At 43.5% G+C, this 17,916-nt stretch overlaps 1 protein-coding gene across 1 annotated transcript in view; it reads right to left on the reverse strand.

Annotated features, from left to right (window-relative positions):
• The window catches only part of gpr179 (G protein-coupled receptor 179), a 37,749-nt gene extending 21,133 nt beyond the window's left edge, over positions 1 to 16,616 (reverse strand). Inside the window, exons 1-5 of the mRNA XM_085788104.1 lie at positions 16,203 to 16,616; positions 14,425 to 14,939; positions 12,259 to 12,367; positions 4,896 to 4,992; positions 2,395 to 2,630 (exon numbers count right to left, since the gene is read on the reverse strand). Of these exons, the coding sequence (XP_085644230.1) occupies positions 2,395 to 2,630; positions 4,896 to 4,992; positions 12,259 to 12,367; positions 14,425 to 14,939; positions 16,203 to 16,616 (1,371 nt within the window). The remainder of the gene's footprint in view (positions 1 to 2,394; positions 2,631 to 4,895; positions 4,993 to 12,258; positions 12,368 to 14,424; positions 14,940 to 16,202) is intronic.
• Between the last annotated feature and the right edge of the window lie 1,300 nt (positions 16,617 to 17,916).

Raw genomic sequence — 17,916 nt, forward strand, 5'->3', positions numbered from 1 at the left:
TTCAATGTGACCATCAGGTTAGACCGGGAGGCCAAGAGCGATTTGGAAAAAATTAAGGAAAAACGTCACTGGATGAAAATACGATCGATGACGTGTTTTTCACAGCACAGTTTCTGTCTTCTTTCCTCTATGAACCACTGTGTACTGCCAGACTTCTTACATTTGGTCCTGTGTTTTGTCTGGTGAGCATTCACACTGCATACGAACCACACCAGAGTTTTACTTGCATGCAAACCGAGACCTACGTTTTCAGACGGACCAGAGTTTGCTTGTTTTTTAGTTTGCACCAGAACTCTGCTCCGTTTAAAGCAGAAGAGAAAAGGAAAAGAAAACGGCTCGCACACCGCAGGGCTCCAATTTGCGGTCCATTTATTTGCACAGAATAAGAAGTAACGTTTCAAGCAAGAACAAATGGCTACGGTGTGAAAACGACCTTTCAGATGGCGACACATTTCCTGCAGAGCTGAAATGCAAAGATGCTCACACACTCACCTACAACCACAAAAATAAACTCAAACCAAGTGTGTATAAATTAATTTTCCGAAGCAGGACCAGAGGACGACACATGATGCTTCACACTTTAAACCTCAGTCAGGGATTCACTCATTAACTTGGACTTAAATCTCCAGACCTATGGCTGGCGGCACAGTGGCGCAGTGGTTATTAAGGACATCAGACCTTGAAGTGATGAGGTGAATGAATGACAATGATGAGACCAAAGTCAACCATGATGTTTAATTCAGCCTCCGCTCCTCTGCACATTCATAATTGAACAAAGTGACTGAGCAGCTTCGTCTATCGGCAGCGTTCACTTCTGAAGAAGAAGGAGAAGAACCAACGAGCGTTTGAACCGTTAGGGTGCAAATCTGTGTTTAGCATTAGCGATGCTTAACGGTCGTTGATTCAACTTCATATCTTGAGCTTTTTGAACTTTGTCTCCTCATGCTCCATTGACTCAGTTCGCTTTACATTCTTTACAAAACTAATAAAAAATGACTTTTAGTAGGGAGGTTAAGCCCAAAAAATATATTAGGCCTTTGACTTCAAGTCATGATGCAAAGGTATGGAAGTACCTCAGGGTCATAGAAATAAATCTATCCTAAGACACAAGTGAGATCACACTTTGTATCCAAAATAACACATTTTTTTTTAAAAAATGGCCGCCGACCATACTTGAGAGGCCCAAGTCTTTGCTTCTGTTGTAGTTATAATAACTAATTTGGTGTCAAAGTGTACATTTTGGGGGTCAAGGAATCCAATAAAATAGGTTCCAAGACTAAAAGAACAATGATGTTCTCCTTACCATGACTATTGGAGCTAAGATAAAAATGCTTGCCAAAAACACATTGCATTTAGAATGTCCATATAAACTCAGGCAGATCCCCTAATACCCTAAAACCCCCTAATTTTAAAAAATTCCTTGACTCCGGATTCCTTGACTCCGAAAATGTACAGTTTGACACCAAATTTGTCATTATAGCAACAACAAAAGCAAATACATAAGCATCTCAAGTATGGTCGGCGGCCATTTTTAAAAAAAACGTGTTATTTCAGATACAAAGTGTGATCTCACTTGTGTCTTAGGATAGATTTATTTGTATGACCCTAAGGTACTTCCATGCCAAATGTCACTTTTGATGCAAAGTTGACATTGTTTGAGATGTCCTTGTTATGAGAACTTGACATAATTGTTAAAGTTTGGCCATTAGGTCTGCTATGACAGTTTAAATTGTCTTTATGTCAAGTTGTCAGAACAAAAACATCTCAAACAATGTCAACTTTGCATCAAAAGTGACATAACTTACCGAATGACACTTAACGACAGCTGTCATAAGTATTCATTGATGTTTATGACAGCTGTTGTGTTTTATGTTGTTTTTTCATTCTGTAAATTAAATTTATGTTGAATGTTTGTCTTTTGGAGGACCACTTGACAAGCCCTTAGGGGTTTTTTGGTTTCTCCGGCACATTTGCTTTATCTACTGTATACTTTGTATGTCTTTTGTTGTTGTCGTTCCACTTTTTAATATGCTGTTTTATACATCTTTTATGTGCTAAATAAAAAATACAATAAAAAATACAATACAAATACAATATGTCATGGTTATGACAGTGTTATGTCAGTCTTATGAATACCTATTCAAGTAAAGTGTTACCAAAGAAAGTCCCAAAGTCATGTTTACGAAAGTTGTTCCAAGAAAACCCAAAAAATCAAACGACGCTTTTCTTGCTGTAACTCTGACTGAGAAAAGACTTTCATCATAAGACGACAAGATGTTTCTGCAAAGACAAATGGCCGGATTGTACATTTCACCACAATGCATCATGGGTCAAAGAAAGCCTCCATCTTGACTCCAAGATCCATACGGTGGCCCCAGAAGGGACCTGACTCACCCGGTTTCGGCGGTGCCGGTATGCCGCCAGCATGCTGACGAAGATGAGGAGCATGAAGACCCCCTGGACGGCCAGCACGGCGGCCCGGAGCGGCCCGTACTCCTGCACCCAGCAGGGGGCGCCGTCCTGGCAGCTCCGGCAGCCCGGCCAGCACGGGAGGCAGATGGGCATGTTCGGGTAACACGTTCCGCCGCCGCCGCCATCACTCGCGTTCACGGGGCCGCCGTCGATGCCATCTGCATCACACACACACACACATACACACACACACACACACACACACATACACATGAAGTGCGCCCACACACACACACACAGTCATGAGCTCAGATACATGTGACTCACAGCTCCAGGCCTTCACACATCAAACACACACCTGTGCTGTCATGAAGCTTCTCTGTCTTCACTTCAAAACAAGCACAGGAAGACAGGAGCTCATCTCATGCTCTATACTACTGCAAAGACTTTGGGTTTGATTCCCAAGTGTTAAAGGGATAGTTCACCCAAAATTGAAATGTCCCTCATTATCTCCTACTCCCCCTCATGTGGACTAAGGGCTGGGAGAAGTTTCAGATTCCTCCGTGGCTTCTCTGAGTTACAGGGGGTCTCGGCGTAGCAGTGCATGTCCATATAACGGTTGCAAATGGATACCAACTGTCTTCGTAACAAAAAGACACACCAAAAAACATCCAAATACCTCCATGCTGCTCGTATGTAATGTCCGTCTTGTATTGAAGCCCCGAAATGCAAAATTGTCCCGAAAAAAATTAAATAAGTCTATTTTTCAAGCTTGTTTTGTAGCGGAAGCTTCTCGAAGCTCCTCTTCCCGGTTTGTCAAATTTGGACGAATCAGGGTCTGTCCTCTTCCCAGTTCGTCCGAATTTGACGAACTGGAAAGAGGAGCTTCGAGAGGCTTCCGCTACAAAACAAGCTTGAGATATAGACTTATTTAATTTTTTTCGGGACAATTTTGCATTTCGGGGCTTCAATACAAGACGGACATTACATACGAGCAGCATGGAGGTATTTGGATGTTTTTTGGTGTGTCTTTTTGTTTGTTTACGAAGACAGTTGGTATCCATTTGCAACCGTCATATGGACATGCACTGCTACGCCGAGACCCCCTGTAACTCAGAGAAGCCACGGAGGACTCTGAAACTTCTCCCAGCCCTTAGTCCACATGAGGGGGAGGAGATAATGAATGCAATTTCAATTTTGAGGGAACTATCCCTTTAACATGAAGGGAAACCAGTGAGGGATCAAGTCCTTGTGACCTTCTGATGTGTTACACATCTTTGCAGGTAGGACGAAGTGGCTACGTTGGCAGGAAACTGAGTAAAAGTCACGTCTCTCACGTCTAGTCTCCTTTTTTTTCTAAGAATCTATAATCACCAAGAATAATTTGCTTCGGATATCAATCCTTGATCGTGCCCCAGAATGTGGCCGGGCAGGAGAATCAATTTACTAACCAGCGCTGGCCCATTCAGTTTGTTAGTATTGGACGTTTTTCCGGTCGTCCATTACTGTACGTCAAGGACCAAACAATTGACAAACATTTAACAGCTCTGTACATTGTGTATGAACTGTGCCTTTCGTCTTCTTCTGTTACACATTTCGTTCAACTTCAGAGTTAGAGCCTGAGGTGTGAACTGTGGAGAAACAGATGAGCACCTAGCCTACAATAAATTGTTTCCAACTAACGATAATAGAAAGTAAAATAAACACATTTTATTACCTCTAATGCATCAAAATAAACTTACAACACTGTAAGTGCCACCATGTTGCAAGGTTAGCCTGTTAGCTAATATTTCCTTGCTACCGTCCAGTGGGGTCATTCCTATGTTCCCACAGCCTTATGTTCCCACATTCCTAACTTTTGTTGTCACTGAAAATTAGGCCCTATGTTCCCTCAGCCCTTTGGTCCCACCATTGGTTGGGTTTAGGCAATGAAGAAAAGAGTTGGTTAAGTTTAGTAAAAAGACCAGGTAGAGGCTAGACAGGCCAGATAGAGAGAGTCCAGATAGGTAGAGAGAGTCCAGTGGGAACATAGGGCCTAATTTTGAGAAAAATCTTAGAACTGTGGGAACATAGGGCTGTGGGGACCCCCGTCCAGTCATGTAGCAACATTAGCATTGATATCTGGGATAGTTTTTGTCCTCTTGATGCTAATTTTTTCTGCTGTTTATCACAGTGGGTTCATTAAAGACTTGAAGTGTAGGCCTTAGTGGCTTCCTGTGGAGTGACACTAGGTGAACAAGGGCCTTAAAATTCAATCTCAGACACATGCATGTTTTGCAATACAAAAACTGAGAGCTAAAAGAAGGTAAATAGTAACTGAAAACGGCAATGTCCTGACTTCACTCACCACCAAGCCAAAGGAAAAACCTGATTCGCTATTAAAACTTATACAAATGTAATTTTGTGAATCCAGGCCTTGTTCAGATGAACACTAAAGTCAGGTTAGTTCACCTGCTGTGAACAGAGGACAGTGATCTTCTTACCTGTGTCCTCAGGTACTAGCTCAGGGTTGTAGTAGCCCACTTTGCAGCGGCAGCAGTACTGCCCCAGTCTGAAGCCCCGGCCTGGGATTGGCACACACTGCAGAGGACACAGACACACATGGTCATGTTATTTATTCTATACAAACAAGTAGAAACACATTTTTATCACTACATATAATCTCCTTGTCTTTCTGTCTTCCCTCAGGGTTGATGCTCTAGCTGAACTCATTCATCATCAACCACTGGGTAAGTGTTAACATCCATCAGTCACACACATGGCCACAGTCTCAGTAGAAGGTTTCTACCACTGGTCATTGAACGTCTCCCACTGCCAAAGGGATAGTTCAACCTTTTGGCAAATTGGCCCATTGCCATAATAATCCCTATAGTCATAGCAGTAGGTCCGTTACCTTTATTTGTCTCTGCAAGCTAGTTTTAGAACGGTGGAGCAGAGTCGCGAGCAGCTCAGAGCTACGCTACGGAGGCTCATGGGATTTCTTGGTTGTTGTTTTAGAGGGAAATGCAGAGACTGCTTGATGAAAAACTGTCCCTGAAGGCAACGCGCATCAGTGGTTTTGCATGAATTTCCCTCTAAAACAACTCTGTGTGGTAACGTGTTATTATCTCATAGCGTGGTGAATGTGCAGCTCACAACTCGTCCTCCAGAGCGTTGTGGAGTTGTTGGATTGTGTATTTGATGAGTTTGATGAGGGAAACCAAGAAATCCCATAATGAGCCTCTGTAGCGTAGCTCTGAGCAGCTCACGGCTCTGCTCCGCCGTTCTAAAATAGCTTGCACCGACAATTAAAGGTAACGAACCTACTGCTGCTATGACTATAGGGGTTATGGCAATGGGTTTGCCAATTTGCCAAAATGTTGAGCTATCCCTTTAAATACCAAACATGTGACAGGACATTATTCATTTAATAAAGAAGAAGCTTTTTCCTAGGTATGATGAGTTCAAAGGGCGGGAAGAGAAGGGATTGAACTACCAACCTCACATCTATCACATGACCCCCAGTTCAATATGCTGATTAAACTGCATTTTGCACGTGTTCACTTTCCTGTACTGTTTTGTGATCATGGGATGGAACTGTGTTTAATCAACTCGTGGATTATTAGAGATGGATGCGATGCATTAAGTAGGTTTACATGTTGCATTAACATTGAACAGACATGGTGGCGGTTACATTAACATGCATCCTGCAGCAGTCACAGTGGTGTCAACATGTAGATGGATCATTGAACAGGCCCGACGGGTACAAGAGGTCACGGCGTTCATGAACCTGGGTCTCCACGATGTTAAACTTAGTGAAAGTCAATCAAACAACTTATGAGAAACACAAAATGACCTTAAACACGACAAAGACATGGGACGGGACTGCAAAGAGACACAAAACAAAGACAGAACACGTCTACAAAGACACAAAAACAACCACGATGGAACACAAAAAACGATGTACAGACAAAGAATGACAAAATAATGATTCAGAATGACTTCATAGAGACACAAAATCACATTAAAATTCAAAACGACTGTAAAGATCTACATAATAAGCACAAAGAGACACAAAACAACTACAGAGAGACCAAAAAACTGCAGCAATGCAACGTAACAAAATGGTAAATGGTAAATGGTAAATGGTCTGTATTTATATAGCTTTACTATACCTGAACGATACCCAAAGCGCTTTACAGTACATTGCATTCACCCATTCACACACACATTCACACACTGAATGTATGTGAAACACACTGAACTGAAAAATAACTGAAAAATAACAGGATAATATTAATGGAGGTGAAAGAGAAAGAGAAAAGATGACAATAAGAAAATGACAACAACCCGAAACAACTACAAAATGACTACACAGGGACATGAAATAACACAAACGGACACAAAATGATCTGCAGCTTTTAAACTATGGGGGCTAATCCGTCCACACGTATATATAAAATTAAAGTTAAATGTCTTTCAAATGAACACAAATGAATAAATGAAAACTTAAAGCAGAGGTCGAGCTGTGTCAGGTTTCTGCTGCTCAACAGTAGCTGAATGAATAAAGGTTAAAAACGGGGTCACATTACTCTCTCACTCTATTTCCTGCTGATGCTGGCGTCAATTTAGTCAGTCAGGACACACACACACACACACATACAAACACACACACACACACACACACACAAACACACACACACACACACACACACACACGTGGATGCTCTGTGTGTTAATCTAAGTTAAAAGCTAAATGGATACATAATGCCTCAACTGAGAGTATTATCCTTTTCTAGAGAAATCCTGTTCCCATGTGTACACACACACACACACACACACACACACACACACACACACACACACACACACACACACACACACACTCTCTCTCTCTCTCTCTCTCTCTGGCCTCACATACATATATACAGACTCACAACCCCCTTCTCAGATGCTCAAAGACCTAATGGCACGAGCTGAACATTAATGTGATATGGATTATACGCAGCCGTCAACTTAATTCTCTTCACGGTCACATCTCAGTTCAACAGTCGCTGTAAATCAGTGGATTCACTCGTCGGCCATTTTTAACTTTAAAACTGCAGGTCATCACACTTTACAGCTACACAGCGTTGTTTACATCAGCACATCCAGGAAATTAACCTCCAATAGATCAAATGTACCAATACACATCGCCTGAACCAAACGTTTCACTTAGAATCACCAATCAAACCAGATTTTTACCATTTATTTTCCAGCATTTTTTAAATACAGGAAAAATATTGATACAACTACAAAGGTAGACCTATTTTATATGTCAAACATGAAATAAATGAAAAAACTGCAACTTTGATGAACCATAAAATGTCAATATTTTTTTTAGTATTTACATGAAATGAATGTATGTATACACAAATGTATTTAACAAATAGAAAAAGCACGCACATCCCTAAATCTAAACGCTGGGTGCCGGACAAAACAAGTAAATGATAAGAAAAAGGAAAGTCTGCACAGCAACAACAGCTCCAGAGCAATAATTCATTATCACCCAAAAGGGGGAGTGACGTTTCGGGTAGGAGGAAGGGTTTCTTACCCGAAACGTCACTCCCCTTTTGGGTGATAATAAATTATTGCTCTGGAGCTTTTGTTGGTGTGCGGACTTTCCTTTTTCTTATTGTATACACAAATGTGTCATGATATCACAAATTATGTATTTGTTATTTAAGTAACTGTACTGCTAAATTAAAGTTTAATACTGTAAAAAAAATATATCTAAAATGAGCAATTAAGAATAGAAGAAGTGTCTGTTAATGGGCAAATATCTTAAATTATCTGTTGATGTTTGCGCACATGCGCGAGATTTGCTGCAAGATGTTCTTCCGTGTTTACATCAAACATCCAATGGTTTACAATGACAAACGAACATCTCGCGCATGCGCACAAACATCAACAGAGCCACTGGGAGCTACTGCTACAACAAGGCTAAAAACAGAGATCACACATTTTCCGAACAACTTATTCATGTGGCGGCTTCAGGACACTTGGGTCAGCACAGACGAGCAGTATGGAGGTATCTGGATGTTTCATAGTGTGTGTTTTGGACGATTCAAAATCAAAATCCGTTTCCCAGCCGGACCCCCCCTGGAACTCCTAAAGCGTTTTGATGACTCTGAGTAGAAAATTGGGTGAAGTATCCCTTTAATAATTAGACAGCCATAATTATTGTGTGTTTCTTGTTAAATTGTTCCTGGTTGTTCATTTTTGACACAACTAACATTAGAAATTCCTCTATATTTATCTGCACGTATTGATTTTCAGCTTGAAAAAACACTAAGAATGACCTCAGTGAGCGAGAGCCAGTTTATCAAACCAGTAGAAATGTAAAATAACGCTGCATTCACTCACTGCCCATCAGATTGTTGTTCAAAGTTTTAAACTTCAGTGTGTCCATGTGCTTTCAGTCAGAAACAACATTGATGCTACAAAGATGAGCTGTATGTTGATGATACTGTGTCAGTGCTAATAAAGTCACTCCAAGTGGAAAATAACCTACAGAGAAAATCTGGTGCCATATTAGAAATAACTCTCACCAAAACCTTTGATATGCAACACATGAACATGGAGCATTATCAAAGGTTTACTCACCATCAACCAAATATTTACTCTTTATCGCCATGTTTCTCTGTTTAAAATGTCAACAACTTAACAATTAATGAACCAAAACATTTCTGATACTTTCCCAAGTCCTACATAAGAGAGGGTTCACCTGGATTTTACCTGTCTCCAATTGTTCCAATTGTTCCACAAAGGCCTAAGTAAGTAAGTAAGTAATTGTTCCATTGTTTGCAGGGCAACGCTTTAGATGGCATACAGTAAAATGGACCAACACAATGGCAGGAGATTCGATGGACTGGTGGTATGACAAGACAAGATTGAAGATTGAAGAGAAAGACAAAACAAGACCAGACAAAGTCAAATACGTAAGACAAGACTGGAGAGGACAAAGTGAGGAAAGACAAGATGGTGAGTTGAGAAAAGGGAGGACGGACCAGAACAAGAAGAGACACGGTAGGATTGGACCATATGGGACGATACGTGACAAGGTAATAAGACACTTGACCCAGAGCAGAAGACAGTGGGTGACCCGCGACACTGCTCCGCTCAGCCACAGGGTTTGAATCCTCTAAGCCAAGGTAGGACAGGACAGGACAAAGGGTGCCATGTGGATTTGGGGATTTTTGGGCCCATTCTTCTCTCGTGTTTCAGACCTCTGTGAGTGCGGTGCATAAAGGGGAAGTATGTCAACGGGCTGGATTATCGCCGTAATCCATCAGATCATCCCGCAGCCCGCCACCCAGCACAGCCATCCTTAAATAGACGGCTGAGATGAGAGGTAGGGGATTGGGTCTGGACAGACGGGCCGGCAGGGAAAAGGGAAACTGACGCAGAGAGACTGGTGGTGGTGGTGGTGGTGGTGGAGGGGATGGGCGAGCAGACAGAAGAGTGGAAGTGGGAATGGGTGAAAGGATAAAAAGGCAAAACAGAATAATGAGTACAGACAAAAAAGGGTTTAAACCATTTTAAGAGGTCGCCAACAGTTTAGAGTGTATTTGTGTGATGTAACTGCCTCAGCTTAGACCAGTGGTTCCCAACCACTGGGTCAGGTGGGCGATAAAGAGGGGTAGTCCTGCACCGACAAACCCACTTATCTGTCCTATCTATTTGTTTACAAAACTTTTTCAACAATCTCCTAATCCATCCATTCATGAACCAGTTATCACCTTTTCTCCATCTACTTCAATTCAATCCAAACGTTTAGCTTCTTCCCCCCGTTATACAGTAGGCCATTAGCTTTTCATCTTAAACTATTGATCCACTACTTAGCTCACCTGTTTATCTCTCTAGTTTAGCTATCTTACTGAGCCTTCTTTTTTAGTTATTAGCTATTTCATCTGTATTAGGGTAACTATGATCCTGTACTTTAGTTAACCTATTATCTGTTATTTAGCTATCTTACTGAAAGATACTTAGGCTATTTACTTAACAGTTTTGTCTCTTTTTCAGCTTCTTTCAGCTAAATATTGATTCCTTGCTCAAGCTAACCATTTTCTATTGTTATGGTATCTTACTAAACCATTCATTTTTAAAACGTAATTACCTATTTCAAATGTTTGTCAGGCACTTTAGGCTAATTATGACCAATTAATTTTTGTTTAGTTTACTGAACCATAATGTTAGCTAACAATTTCAACTGTTAATTGATAACTTTAAGACATTTATTGATCCATTTAGTCAGATAATGATTTAATCATTATTTATATTGATCCCTTCATCCTTTACCTTAAATTAACTATTTAAAGAGGAACTATACAGGATTTGTAGCTTAACTATGCTAAATTTTTACCTTAATTAAACAGCTTTGGAGTATGGTTTAATAAATGGCTTAATGTGCGTGTCACTTACTGCATCTCTTGCCTGAAAAACAACTTTGCAAGATCGGGGATGCCGCCCTGGTGTCCCAGCTCTCGTCTCTGCGCACCACCCACATAAACACCCTGTAACCCATAATCTCTTGTCTATGCCAGATTAAACTACACAAATACACACGTCGTAGCAATGTATATGATATATAATGTTATCTACCGCTCTATGGATTGATTTCTCGATGGCTTTGTTGTAAACAAATGCACATGGCCAGGACGAGGGTTAGCAAAACAGCAGAAAAGTGACCGGACTTGCATAGTTCCTCTGTAAATAGTTGATCAATTAGGCCTACTACTTTCAGCGAATATTAATCCATTCTTTTACCAATCTTGGTTTAGCTAGTTGAACTATTTACTTTCAACTGTTTATCAATCACATTAAGCAATCTATTGGTCTATTACTTTGAATGACCTAATATCTACTGTTTAGCTACAGTAGCATGCTGAACCACACTTTTAGTAAAATGGTAATCAGATAAAAAAAAACTATTAATTGATTACTTTTGCTAACCATTCTGGCTACTTCAGACCCTCTTCACTTTAAGGTAATTATTAATCCATTATGCTAGACAACCTAGCTAGTTACCACCTGGTACAAATTTACAAACCTGCCTTGCTGTGACTTCGGTTTTGCATTCAAGATGCATGACGCATTCCTGATTTCATTCAAGATTAGACAGATTTGTAAAGGTAATACTCACACCCTATGCATATATGAAAAGGTCATAGTTTTTGCTTCTTGCAAAGAGGACAGTCAACAGCAAAAGTGACTACAAATGATCTCTCAGTGAATATTTATGACACATGCTGTTTATTTAATAATTTGTTGAGACCTTTCAGAGTCTCTTACCTTCACCGTGACCAAATATTAACCTGCTGCTGTAGGGCAATGAAACATCAATCCATCCATTTTACTGACTAAGTGAAAACTTTGACCTGCTGGTGATAAAAGGTCCAAGGATCACCAAGACCAGCAGGATTCATGACTAGATGAACCATCTGCTGCAGTGTTTAATGGTAATCCATCCAATAGCTGTTGAGACATTCCAGTGTGAACCGAAGTAATGAACAAACCAACCATCTCCATCACTGATCCATCACTGATCTGTCTAAAGCTGTCTAAATGACTATGTGCTGCTCATTCAATTGGCTCTATCTGCACCAAAACTACTAAATGTCACTGAAATCTGTTGAAATATTTTGAGATATCCACGACTACCTGTGTCAAAAGTCAGAAACCAGGTACTGAACAAGTTGATTTCTGTTATCAAGTGTTAGTTCCTCTGTGAATCAGCAATGTGGTGCTCACTGAACAGAATTCAAGAGTAAACAAAATCAAGCAATATGCATTTTCCCTCCCAGGTCCTTGTATAGTTGCGTTTACCTCCATGCTGGTGCGATTGCACTGGTGCGTATCGGCGAACCAGTTGTCTCCTGTTGCACACTGGTCCAAGTCGATGTCCTGGATGTTGACGTCCACACGGATCACACCTCTGACGCAGAAAGAAGACGAAGACACAAAAGAGACGGGTGAGGGTGTAAACAAACAAAAGCGTGTCTCCAAATACCATCAGACTCATTACAATGATCTGTTTTTCTCCTGCAGCTCCTCATTTCCTCTGTGTGGCCTTTAAGTGGATTCCTTTCCAAATGTCAGATTTTATCCAACTGTTGATTCAAAACACCTTTTATCCTAAATGCCTATCAAACGATTCTGCAGAGTGCTGCAGGAAAGGTCACATGGGCCGACACAGAAGGACACAGACATGTGAAATACAAAGAACTGCTTCAAAGCCTCTGTGGTTTTCAGGTACACTGTAGAAAAAAGAGGTCTTATTTCAGACCATGTGGTGTTTATGTGACATGGATTTGAGGTTAAAGTGCCTCCTGAAGGAAATTAAGACATCGGGTCCGTTTTAAAGGAGATCTGAAGAGTAAGTAACAGCTGAGCTCCGCTAATGAGGAAACTCTCTAATCAATCCAAACATTGATCTCCTTTGAAATTAGCTGGAGAAATATTCACTAATTAATTGTGGATCGAGAGCAGCGTGTGGCTCATTAAGACGTGAACGTTAATTACGAAATAAATTAGCCACATGCTTCTCTAACTGATTTCTTATTTAAAGTCAGGCTGCATTTTATTCTAAAAGTCCCAGGGAGACACAGACAAGACAGGTGAGCTCTGATGTCACAGTCAAGAGGAAGTTGTTCTGATAGATCTAAAGACGAGTGTTTAAAATCAGTTCAAGAATTAAAAATCCAAGAGAAACGTCTCCAACTTTAGCAAAGAGCACAAAACAAACATTAACTCCGTCTGCTTCTACAATAACATCTTCAACATGTGATGGATCAGGCCCTCGTGATTATTCTGTTCACATGATGGACACACTGGACAACAGTGGATGGTCCAGACTATGGCAATGAGCTTATTGGCTCCCAAGCAAATTGGTCTGTATCAATGATTTCAGCCTCCTTCTCTTCCTGCTAGACTTAAAGCTCCAGAACAGATTTATAAATGACTGTAAGAAGAAAGACTGTAGGAGAACATTTATACAATTAATGCAACAACTAGATTTATAAATAAACTGTGAACATGGATGAGGTTTTAGAAGATGTCTCACAGGCTTTTAGAGCAACAACTGATGGTGACGACACTGTGGTCACATGATCATGTTCTTGGAGCCACCAATCACAACAATGCACCTGTGTAATAACAAGTGACATCATCAGCATGAGACAGTGTGTGTATCCACTTGGTATCCAACCAAGGAAGCGTCACTTCCGGTCCGAGCCGTGGGGGAAAACAAACTGATTCCCCCATAGACATACGTGTGAAAACGCGGCATTCCAAACATTTGTCTAACGCTTGTCTGCTGTCATGTCTTAGTTTGAATCACTTATATATGCTGACAAAGAGCTATATTAAAAAAATCATCACGATCCAGGTCGATTGTTGTCCGTACATTTTAAAATATTGGGTCTTTCACAGTCAGTCACATACCTATAGCCTACACCGAGTCGGCGAACAAGGAAACGTCACTTCCGGTCAGAGCCGTTACACGGTTGGGTAAGATATAAAAGTTCAGGTTGTGGTTTTTCAATTTATTTGCGGTGCAAAATGGTACACAACAACAACTCTTAGGCATCGTCTCCGAGTGTCTAGAGCCGGCCGGCGGCGACCAAGGGAACGCCACCTAAACGTCAGAGCCGTGGGGGAAGAAAAACTGTTCCTCCATAGACAGACGGATGTGACTGACTGTGAAAGAGCCAGTATTTTAAAATGTACGGACAACAATCGACCCGGATCGTGATGAGTTTTTTAATCTCTAGCTCTTTGTCAGCAGATACAAGTGATTCTAACTAAGACATGACAGCGGACAAGCGTTAGACAAAGGTTTAAAATGCAGCGTTTTTACACGTATGTCTATGGGGGAATCGGTTTGTTTTCCCCCACGGCTCTGACCGGAAGTGACGTTTCCTTGGTTGCCGACTCGGTGTATGTGTATGTGAGTGTGTGTGAGTGTGTGAGTGTGTGTGTGTGTACCCTAACCTGAACTCAGGTGTCAGGTCGGGCTTGAGGCCGTAGAACGACGTGGACAGAGTGAGCATCCAGGCCGGAACGAAGCGTCCGTCCGTACAGTCCAGGAAGGGGGCACCGGCCCAGCGCACGCCGCTGCGATTGGTCACGTAGCTGTCGCCCTGCCGCCACTTGGGCGTGTCCAAGGTGCTGAGGTCGTTGAGCAGCACCCGCTTGGACAGAGTCGCCATCGGCTGGTTGGACTGGGGGAATTTAAAGCTGCTGAACCAGCTGTCGTCGGGGGCCGGGGCCGGCGGGTGCAGGCTCTCCCAGGCCTTGGACAAGTCCTGGAGGACGATGGTCTGCACCTTGGCCGACGATGGGCTGCGGCTGGCGCGGAGGACCAGCTGCGGCGCCGTGGCGACGGGGTCGGCGTCGAAGGTGAGCAGCGCCCGCTGGATGAGCAGGTCGGCCTCCAGCAGGGCGCGGACCAGCGCGTGGTACCACTCCATGTCCTCCTGCACCGTGCTCTCCCGCAGGTCGCTGGCCTGGAAGTAGGGATGGGAATTGATAATTCATATGATTTTTATCTACCATATTTATATGTATCTGTGTGAATGGGAGAGAGTTGTGTGTATGTGAGAACTGTGTCAAATGTACTTGGTTTTTTATCTGTTTTGTGTACTTATGTAATGCAGTTACTTGCGGCACATGACCGTCCATGACAAATTTCCCTGCAGGGACAATAAAGTTGTATTGATTGATATTGATTGATAAGATTTTTACGATTCCAATTCCATTTTCGATTCTGCTGAACGATTCGGTTCTTTATCGATTCTCATTAGGAAAAAAAGGGACAACAAACTTGGTTCACGTTTGTACTAGGGCTGCCCCCAAATAAAGACCACGCATTATCGACCAAAAAGTCATTAGTCGACCTAAATTTCAACATTTGGAGGCGTGGCTTGTCAAAATTAAGTCAAAATCAATATGACTGAACCATGTGAAAGGTTGAAGGGCTTTTAATTTGAAGGGCCACATACAGGAAGTCGTGACACTCACTCGCTGTCCGTTTTTTTTTCTTTCTCTACACGGCAGGTCCCTGCAGCTGCGATATCGCTGTTTTGAGCAACTTGCCAACTTTTTCGATGTTGTTACAGACGTGTCTGGGTTGGAGACTCAGATCACTGCTGTTTTCAACGAGCAGCAGGTGTTACCGTGAGCCCCTGTCCCAAAGCCGCTGACCACCCACCACCAGCCTCAGCTCAGTCACTCACCTCATCTACCGTGTTTATGATAAACAGCATTAATTCAAAGAGCGACCGCGGCAAGAAAAAAAAAGGACTGGAATTGATAAGGGAATCGTTTGCGAAATTGGCAAACGATTCCAAGGAATGGGCTCTTTGCACAGCTCCACTACGAACTTAATGCTGCTCCTTCATTTCCTGTTTTACATGGACAACCTGATTAATCCAGGTGTGCCTGACCATTGTGACTACTCAGACACACCTGGATTAATCAGTTTGTCCAATAATGTAAGACAGGAAATGAAGGAGCAGCATTAAGTCCAGGAAGTAGTGGAGCTGTGCAAAGAGCCCATTGAAACACTGGGAACCAATGGGCTCTATGCACAGCTCCACTACTTCCTGAATTTAAGGCAGGTCCTTCATTTCCTGTCTTACATTATTGGACAAACTGATTAATCCAGGTGTGTCTGACCATTACTGCCTTAAATCCAGGAAGTGGTGGAGCTGTGCATAGAGCCCATCATTCTCAACAAGAACCGGTTTTTCGATTCCCATCATCCCTACCTGGAAGATCATGTTGAGGAAGTTGGCCGAGCTCGCCAGCGCGTCCAGCGTCGGCCGGAGCGGAGCGCCGAAGCTGAGCGGCAGCGGCCCCGGCTGCCCCGGCGCGCTGTACGCCCGCGAGCAGCGAGCGCCCTGCAGAGCGGCGGCGTCCCCGGTGAACATGAAGGCCTCGGCCGGCGACCAGTCGTCCTCCTCCGGCTCCGTGGGAGTGGGAGCTTCTTCTGTGGGAGCGGCTACGGACCCGGACGGGCTGGAGGCGTCTGGAGTGCTGGTGCCGTTGATGACGGAGGAGTCGGTGCTGTTGCTGTTGCTGTCGAACTCCACCTCGACTCCCGCTGTGGTGCCCGGGGTCACCTGGGCGCTGAGCGGCGACGGGAGCAGCAGCAGCAGAAGAGGAAACCAAACAGGACCCATCCTGGATCCACTCAAAAAACTTGCATGGAGTGCTGCATGGGTATCAATTGTCTTTGTCTCTTGTCTCTACCTCTGGTGCTCTTCAGTGTGAGGATCCAAATACTAGGTGGTAGCGGGAACTGAGGCACTCAGAGTAGGAAGGTGATTTTAAAAAGCCTTTATTGCAGCATGGCCAAACAAATTAAAACCAAGCCAACGCGTTGCGGCCACAGGCCTTCATCCTGGATCCACTCTGAGGAGGAGGAGGAGGAGGAAGAGGTGGGGGAGTGGAGGGAAGGGGGGTCACTCACCCCGACACCCGCGTGCGTCTCTTCTCGGCTCTTGACCCCGATCTGAGATTCACGTGCTCAGGAAGAACCGTCACATGGTGGCGGGAGATTGGAGGTCTCTTCTTCCTTTTCTCCTTCTTGTTCTTCTTCACATCAGAGCGCTGCAGCAGTCCTCTCCAATTTTTCCCAGTTAAAAGGGTTTTCCATGGAGTTTTTCCTCAGTCGATGTGAGGGTCTAAGGCCAACAAGTATGTTGTTGTGATGCCATGTAAAGCCCTTTGAGACAAACTGGTGGTAAAAACGGGCTATACAAATAAAATGGTCTTGCCTTGCCTTGCCTCTGTTGCTCACCCTGAGGTTTCTCCAATTTTTCCCAGTTAAAATGGTTTTCTATGGAGTTTTTCCTCAGTCGATGTGAGGGTCTAAGAGCAGAGGATGTTGTTGTGATGCCATGTAAAGCCCTTTGAGACAAACTGTTTCTAAAAATGGGCTATACAGATAAAATTGCCTTGCCTTGCCTTGCCTTGCAGCAGCAGTCTGGCCACTCGGTCTGCGGCGCTCTCGCTCTCGCTCACAGTCGGGACGCGCGGCTCCATCTGTGCGCCGCACTGGCACACGCAGATGCAGACGCACGCAGCCAGTGGCGAGAGGATGTTGTTGTTGAAGCTGCTGCGGCTCCTCCGTGGAGCTGGAGGAGGAGGAGGTGGAGGGAGGAGGTGGCTGCTGACAGCGGGAGGAGGAGAAGTCCCCGCATCTCTGCAGTCAGTCCGGGGGCGGAGGAGGGGGGGGGGGGGGGGGTCTCCGCTCAGGCTCCTGGTTTGAAGTCTCGCTCCGGGGGGAAATACACAAATAAACGAGGCGCGAGCAGAACGAGGAGGAGGAGGAGGAGGAGGAGAGAGAGGGAAAAGCCTCAAAGTTGGGGGATCCCCGTGTCTGGTGGGAGGAGAGCAGCGTGCTGCAGAGACGGAGGGATGAGGGGAGAAGAGCAGATTCCCTCCCTCCCTTTCTTTCTTTCTTTCTTTCTTTCTCTC

The sequence above is a fragment of the Trachurus japonicus genome, chromosome 1, assembly GCF_045865225.1.
Source record: "Trachurus japonicus isolate A0001 chromosome 1, Traja_1.0".
NCBI classification, from domain to species: Eukaryota; Metazoa; Chordata; class Actinopteri; order Carangiformes; family Carangidae; genus Trachurus; species Trachurus japonicus.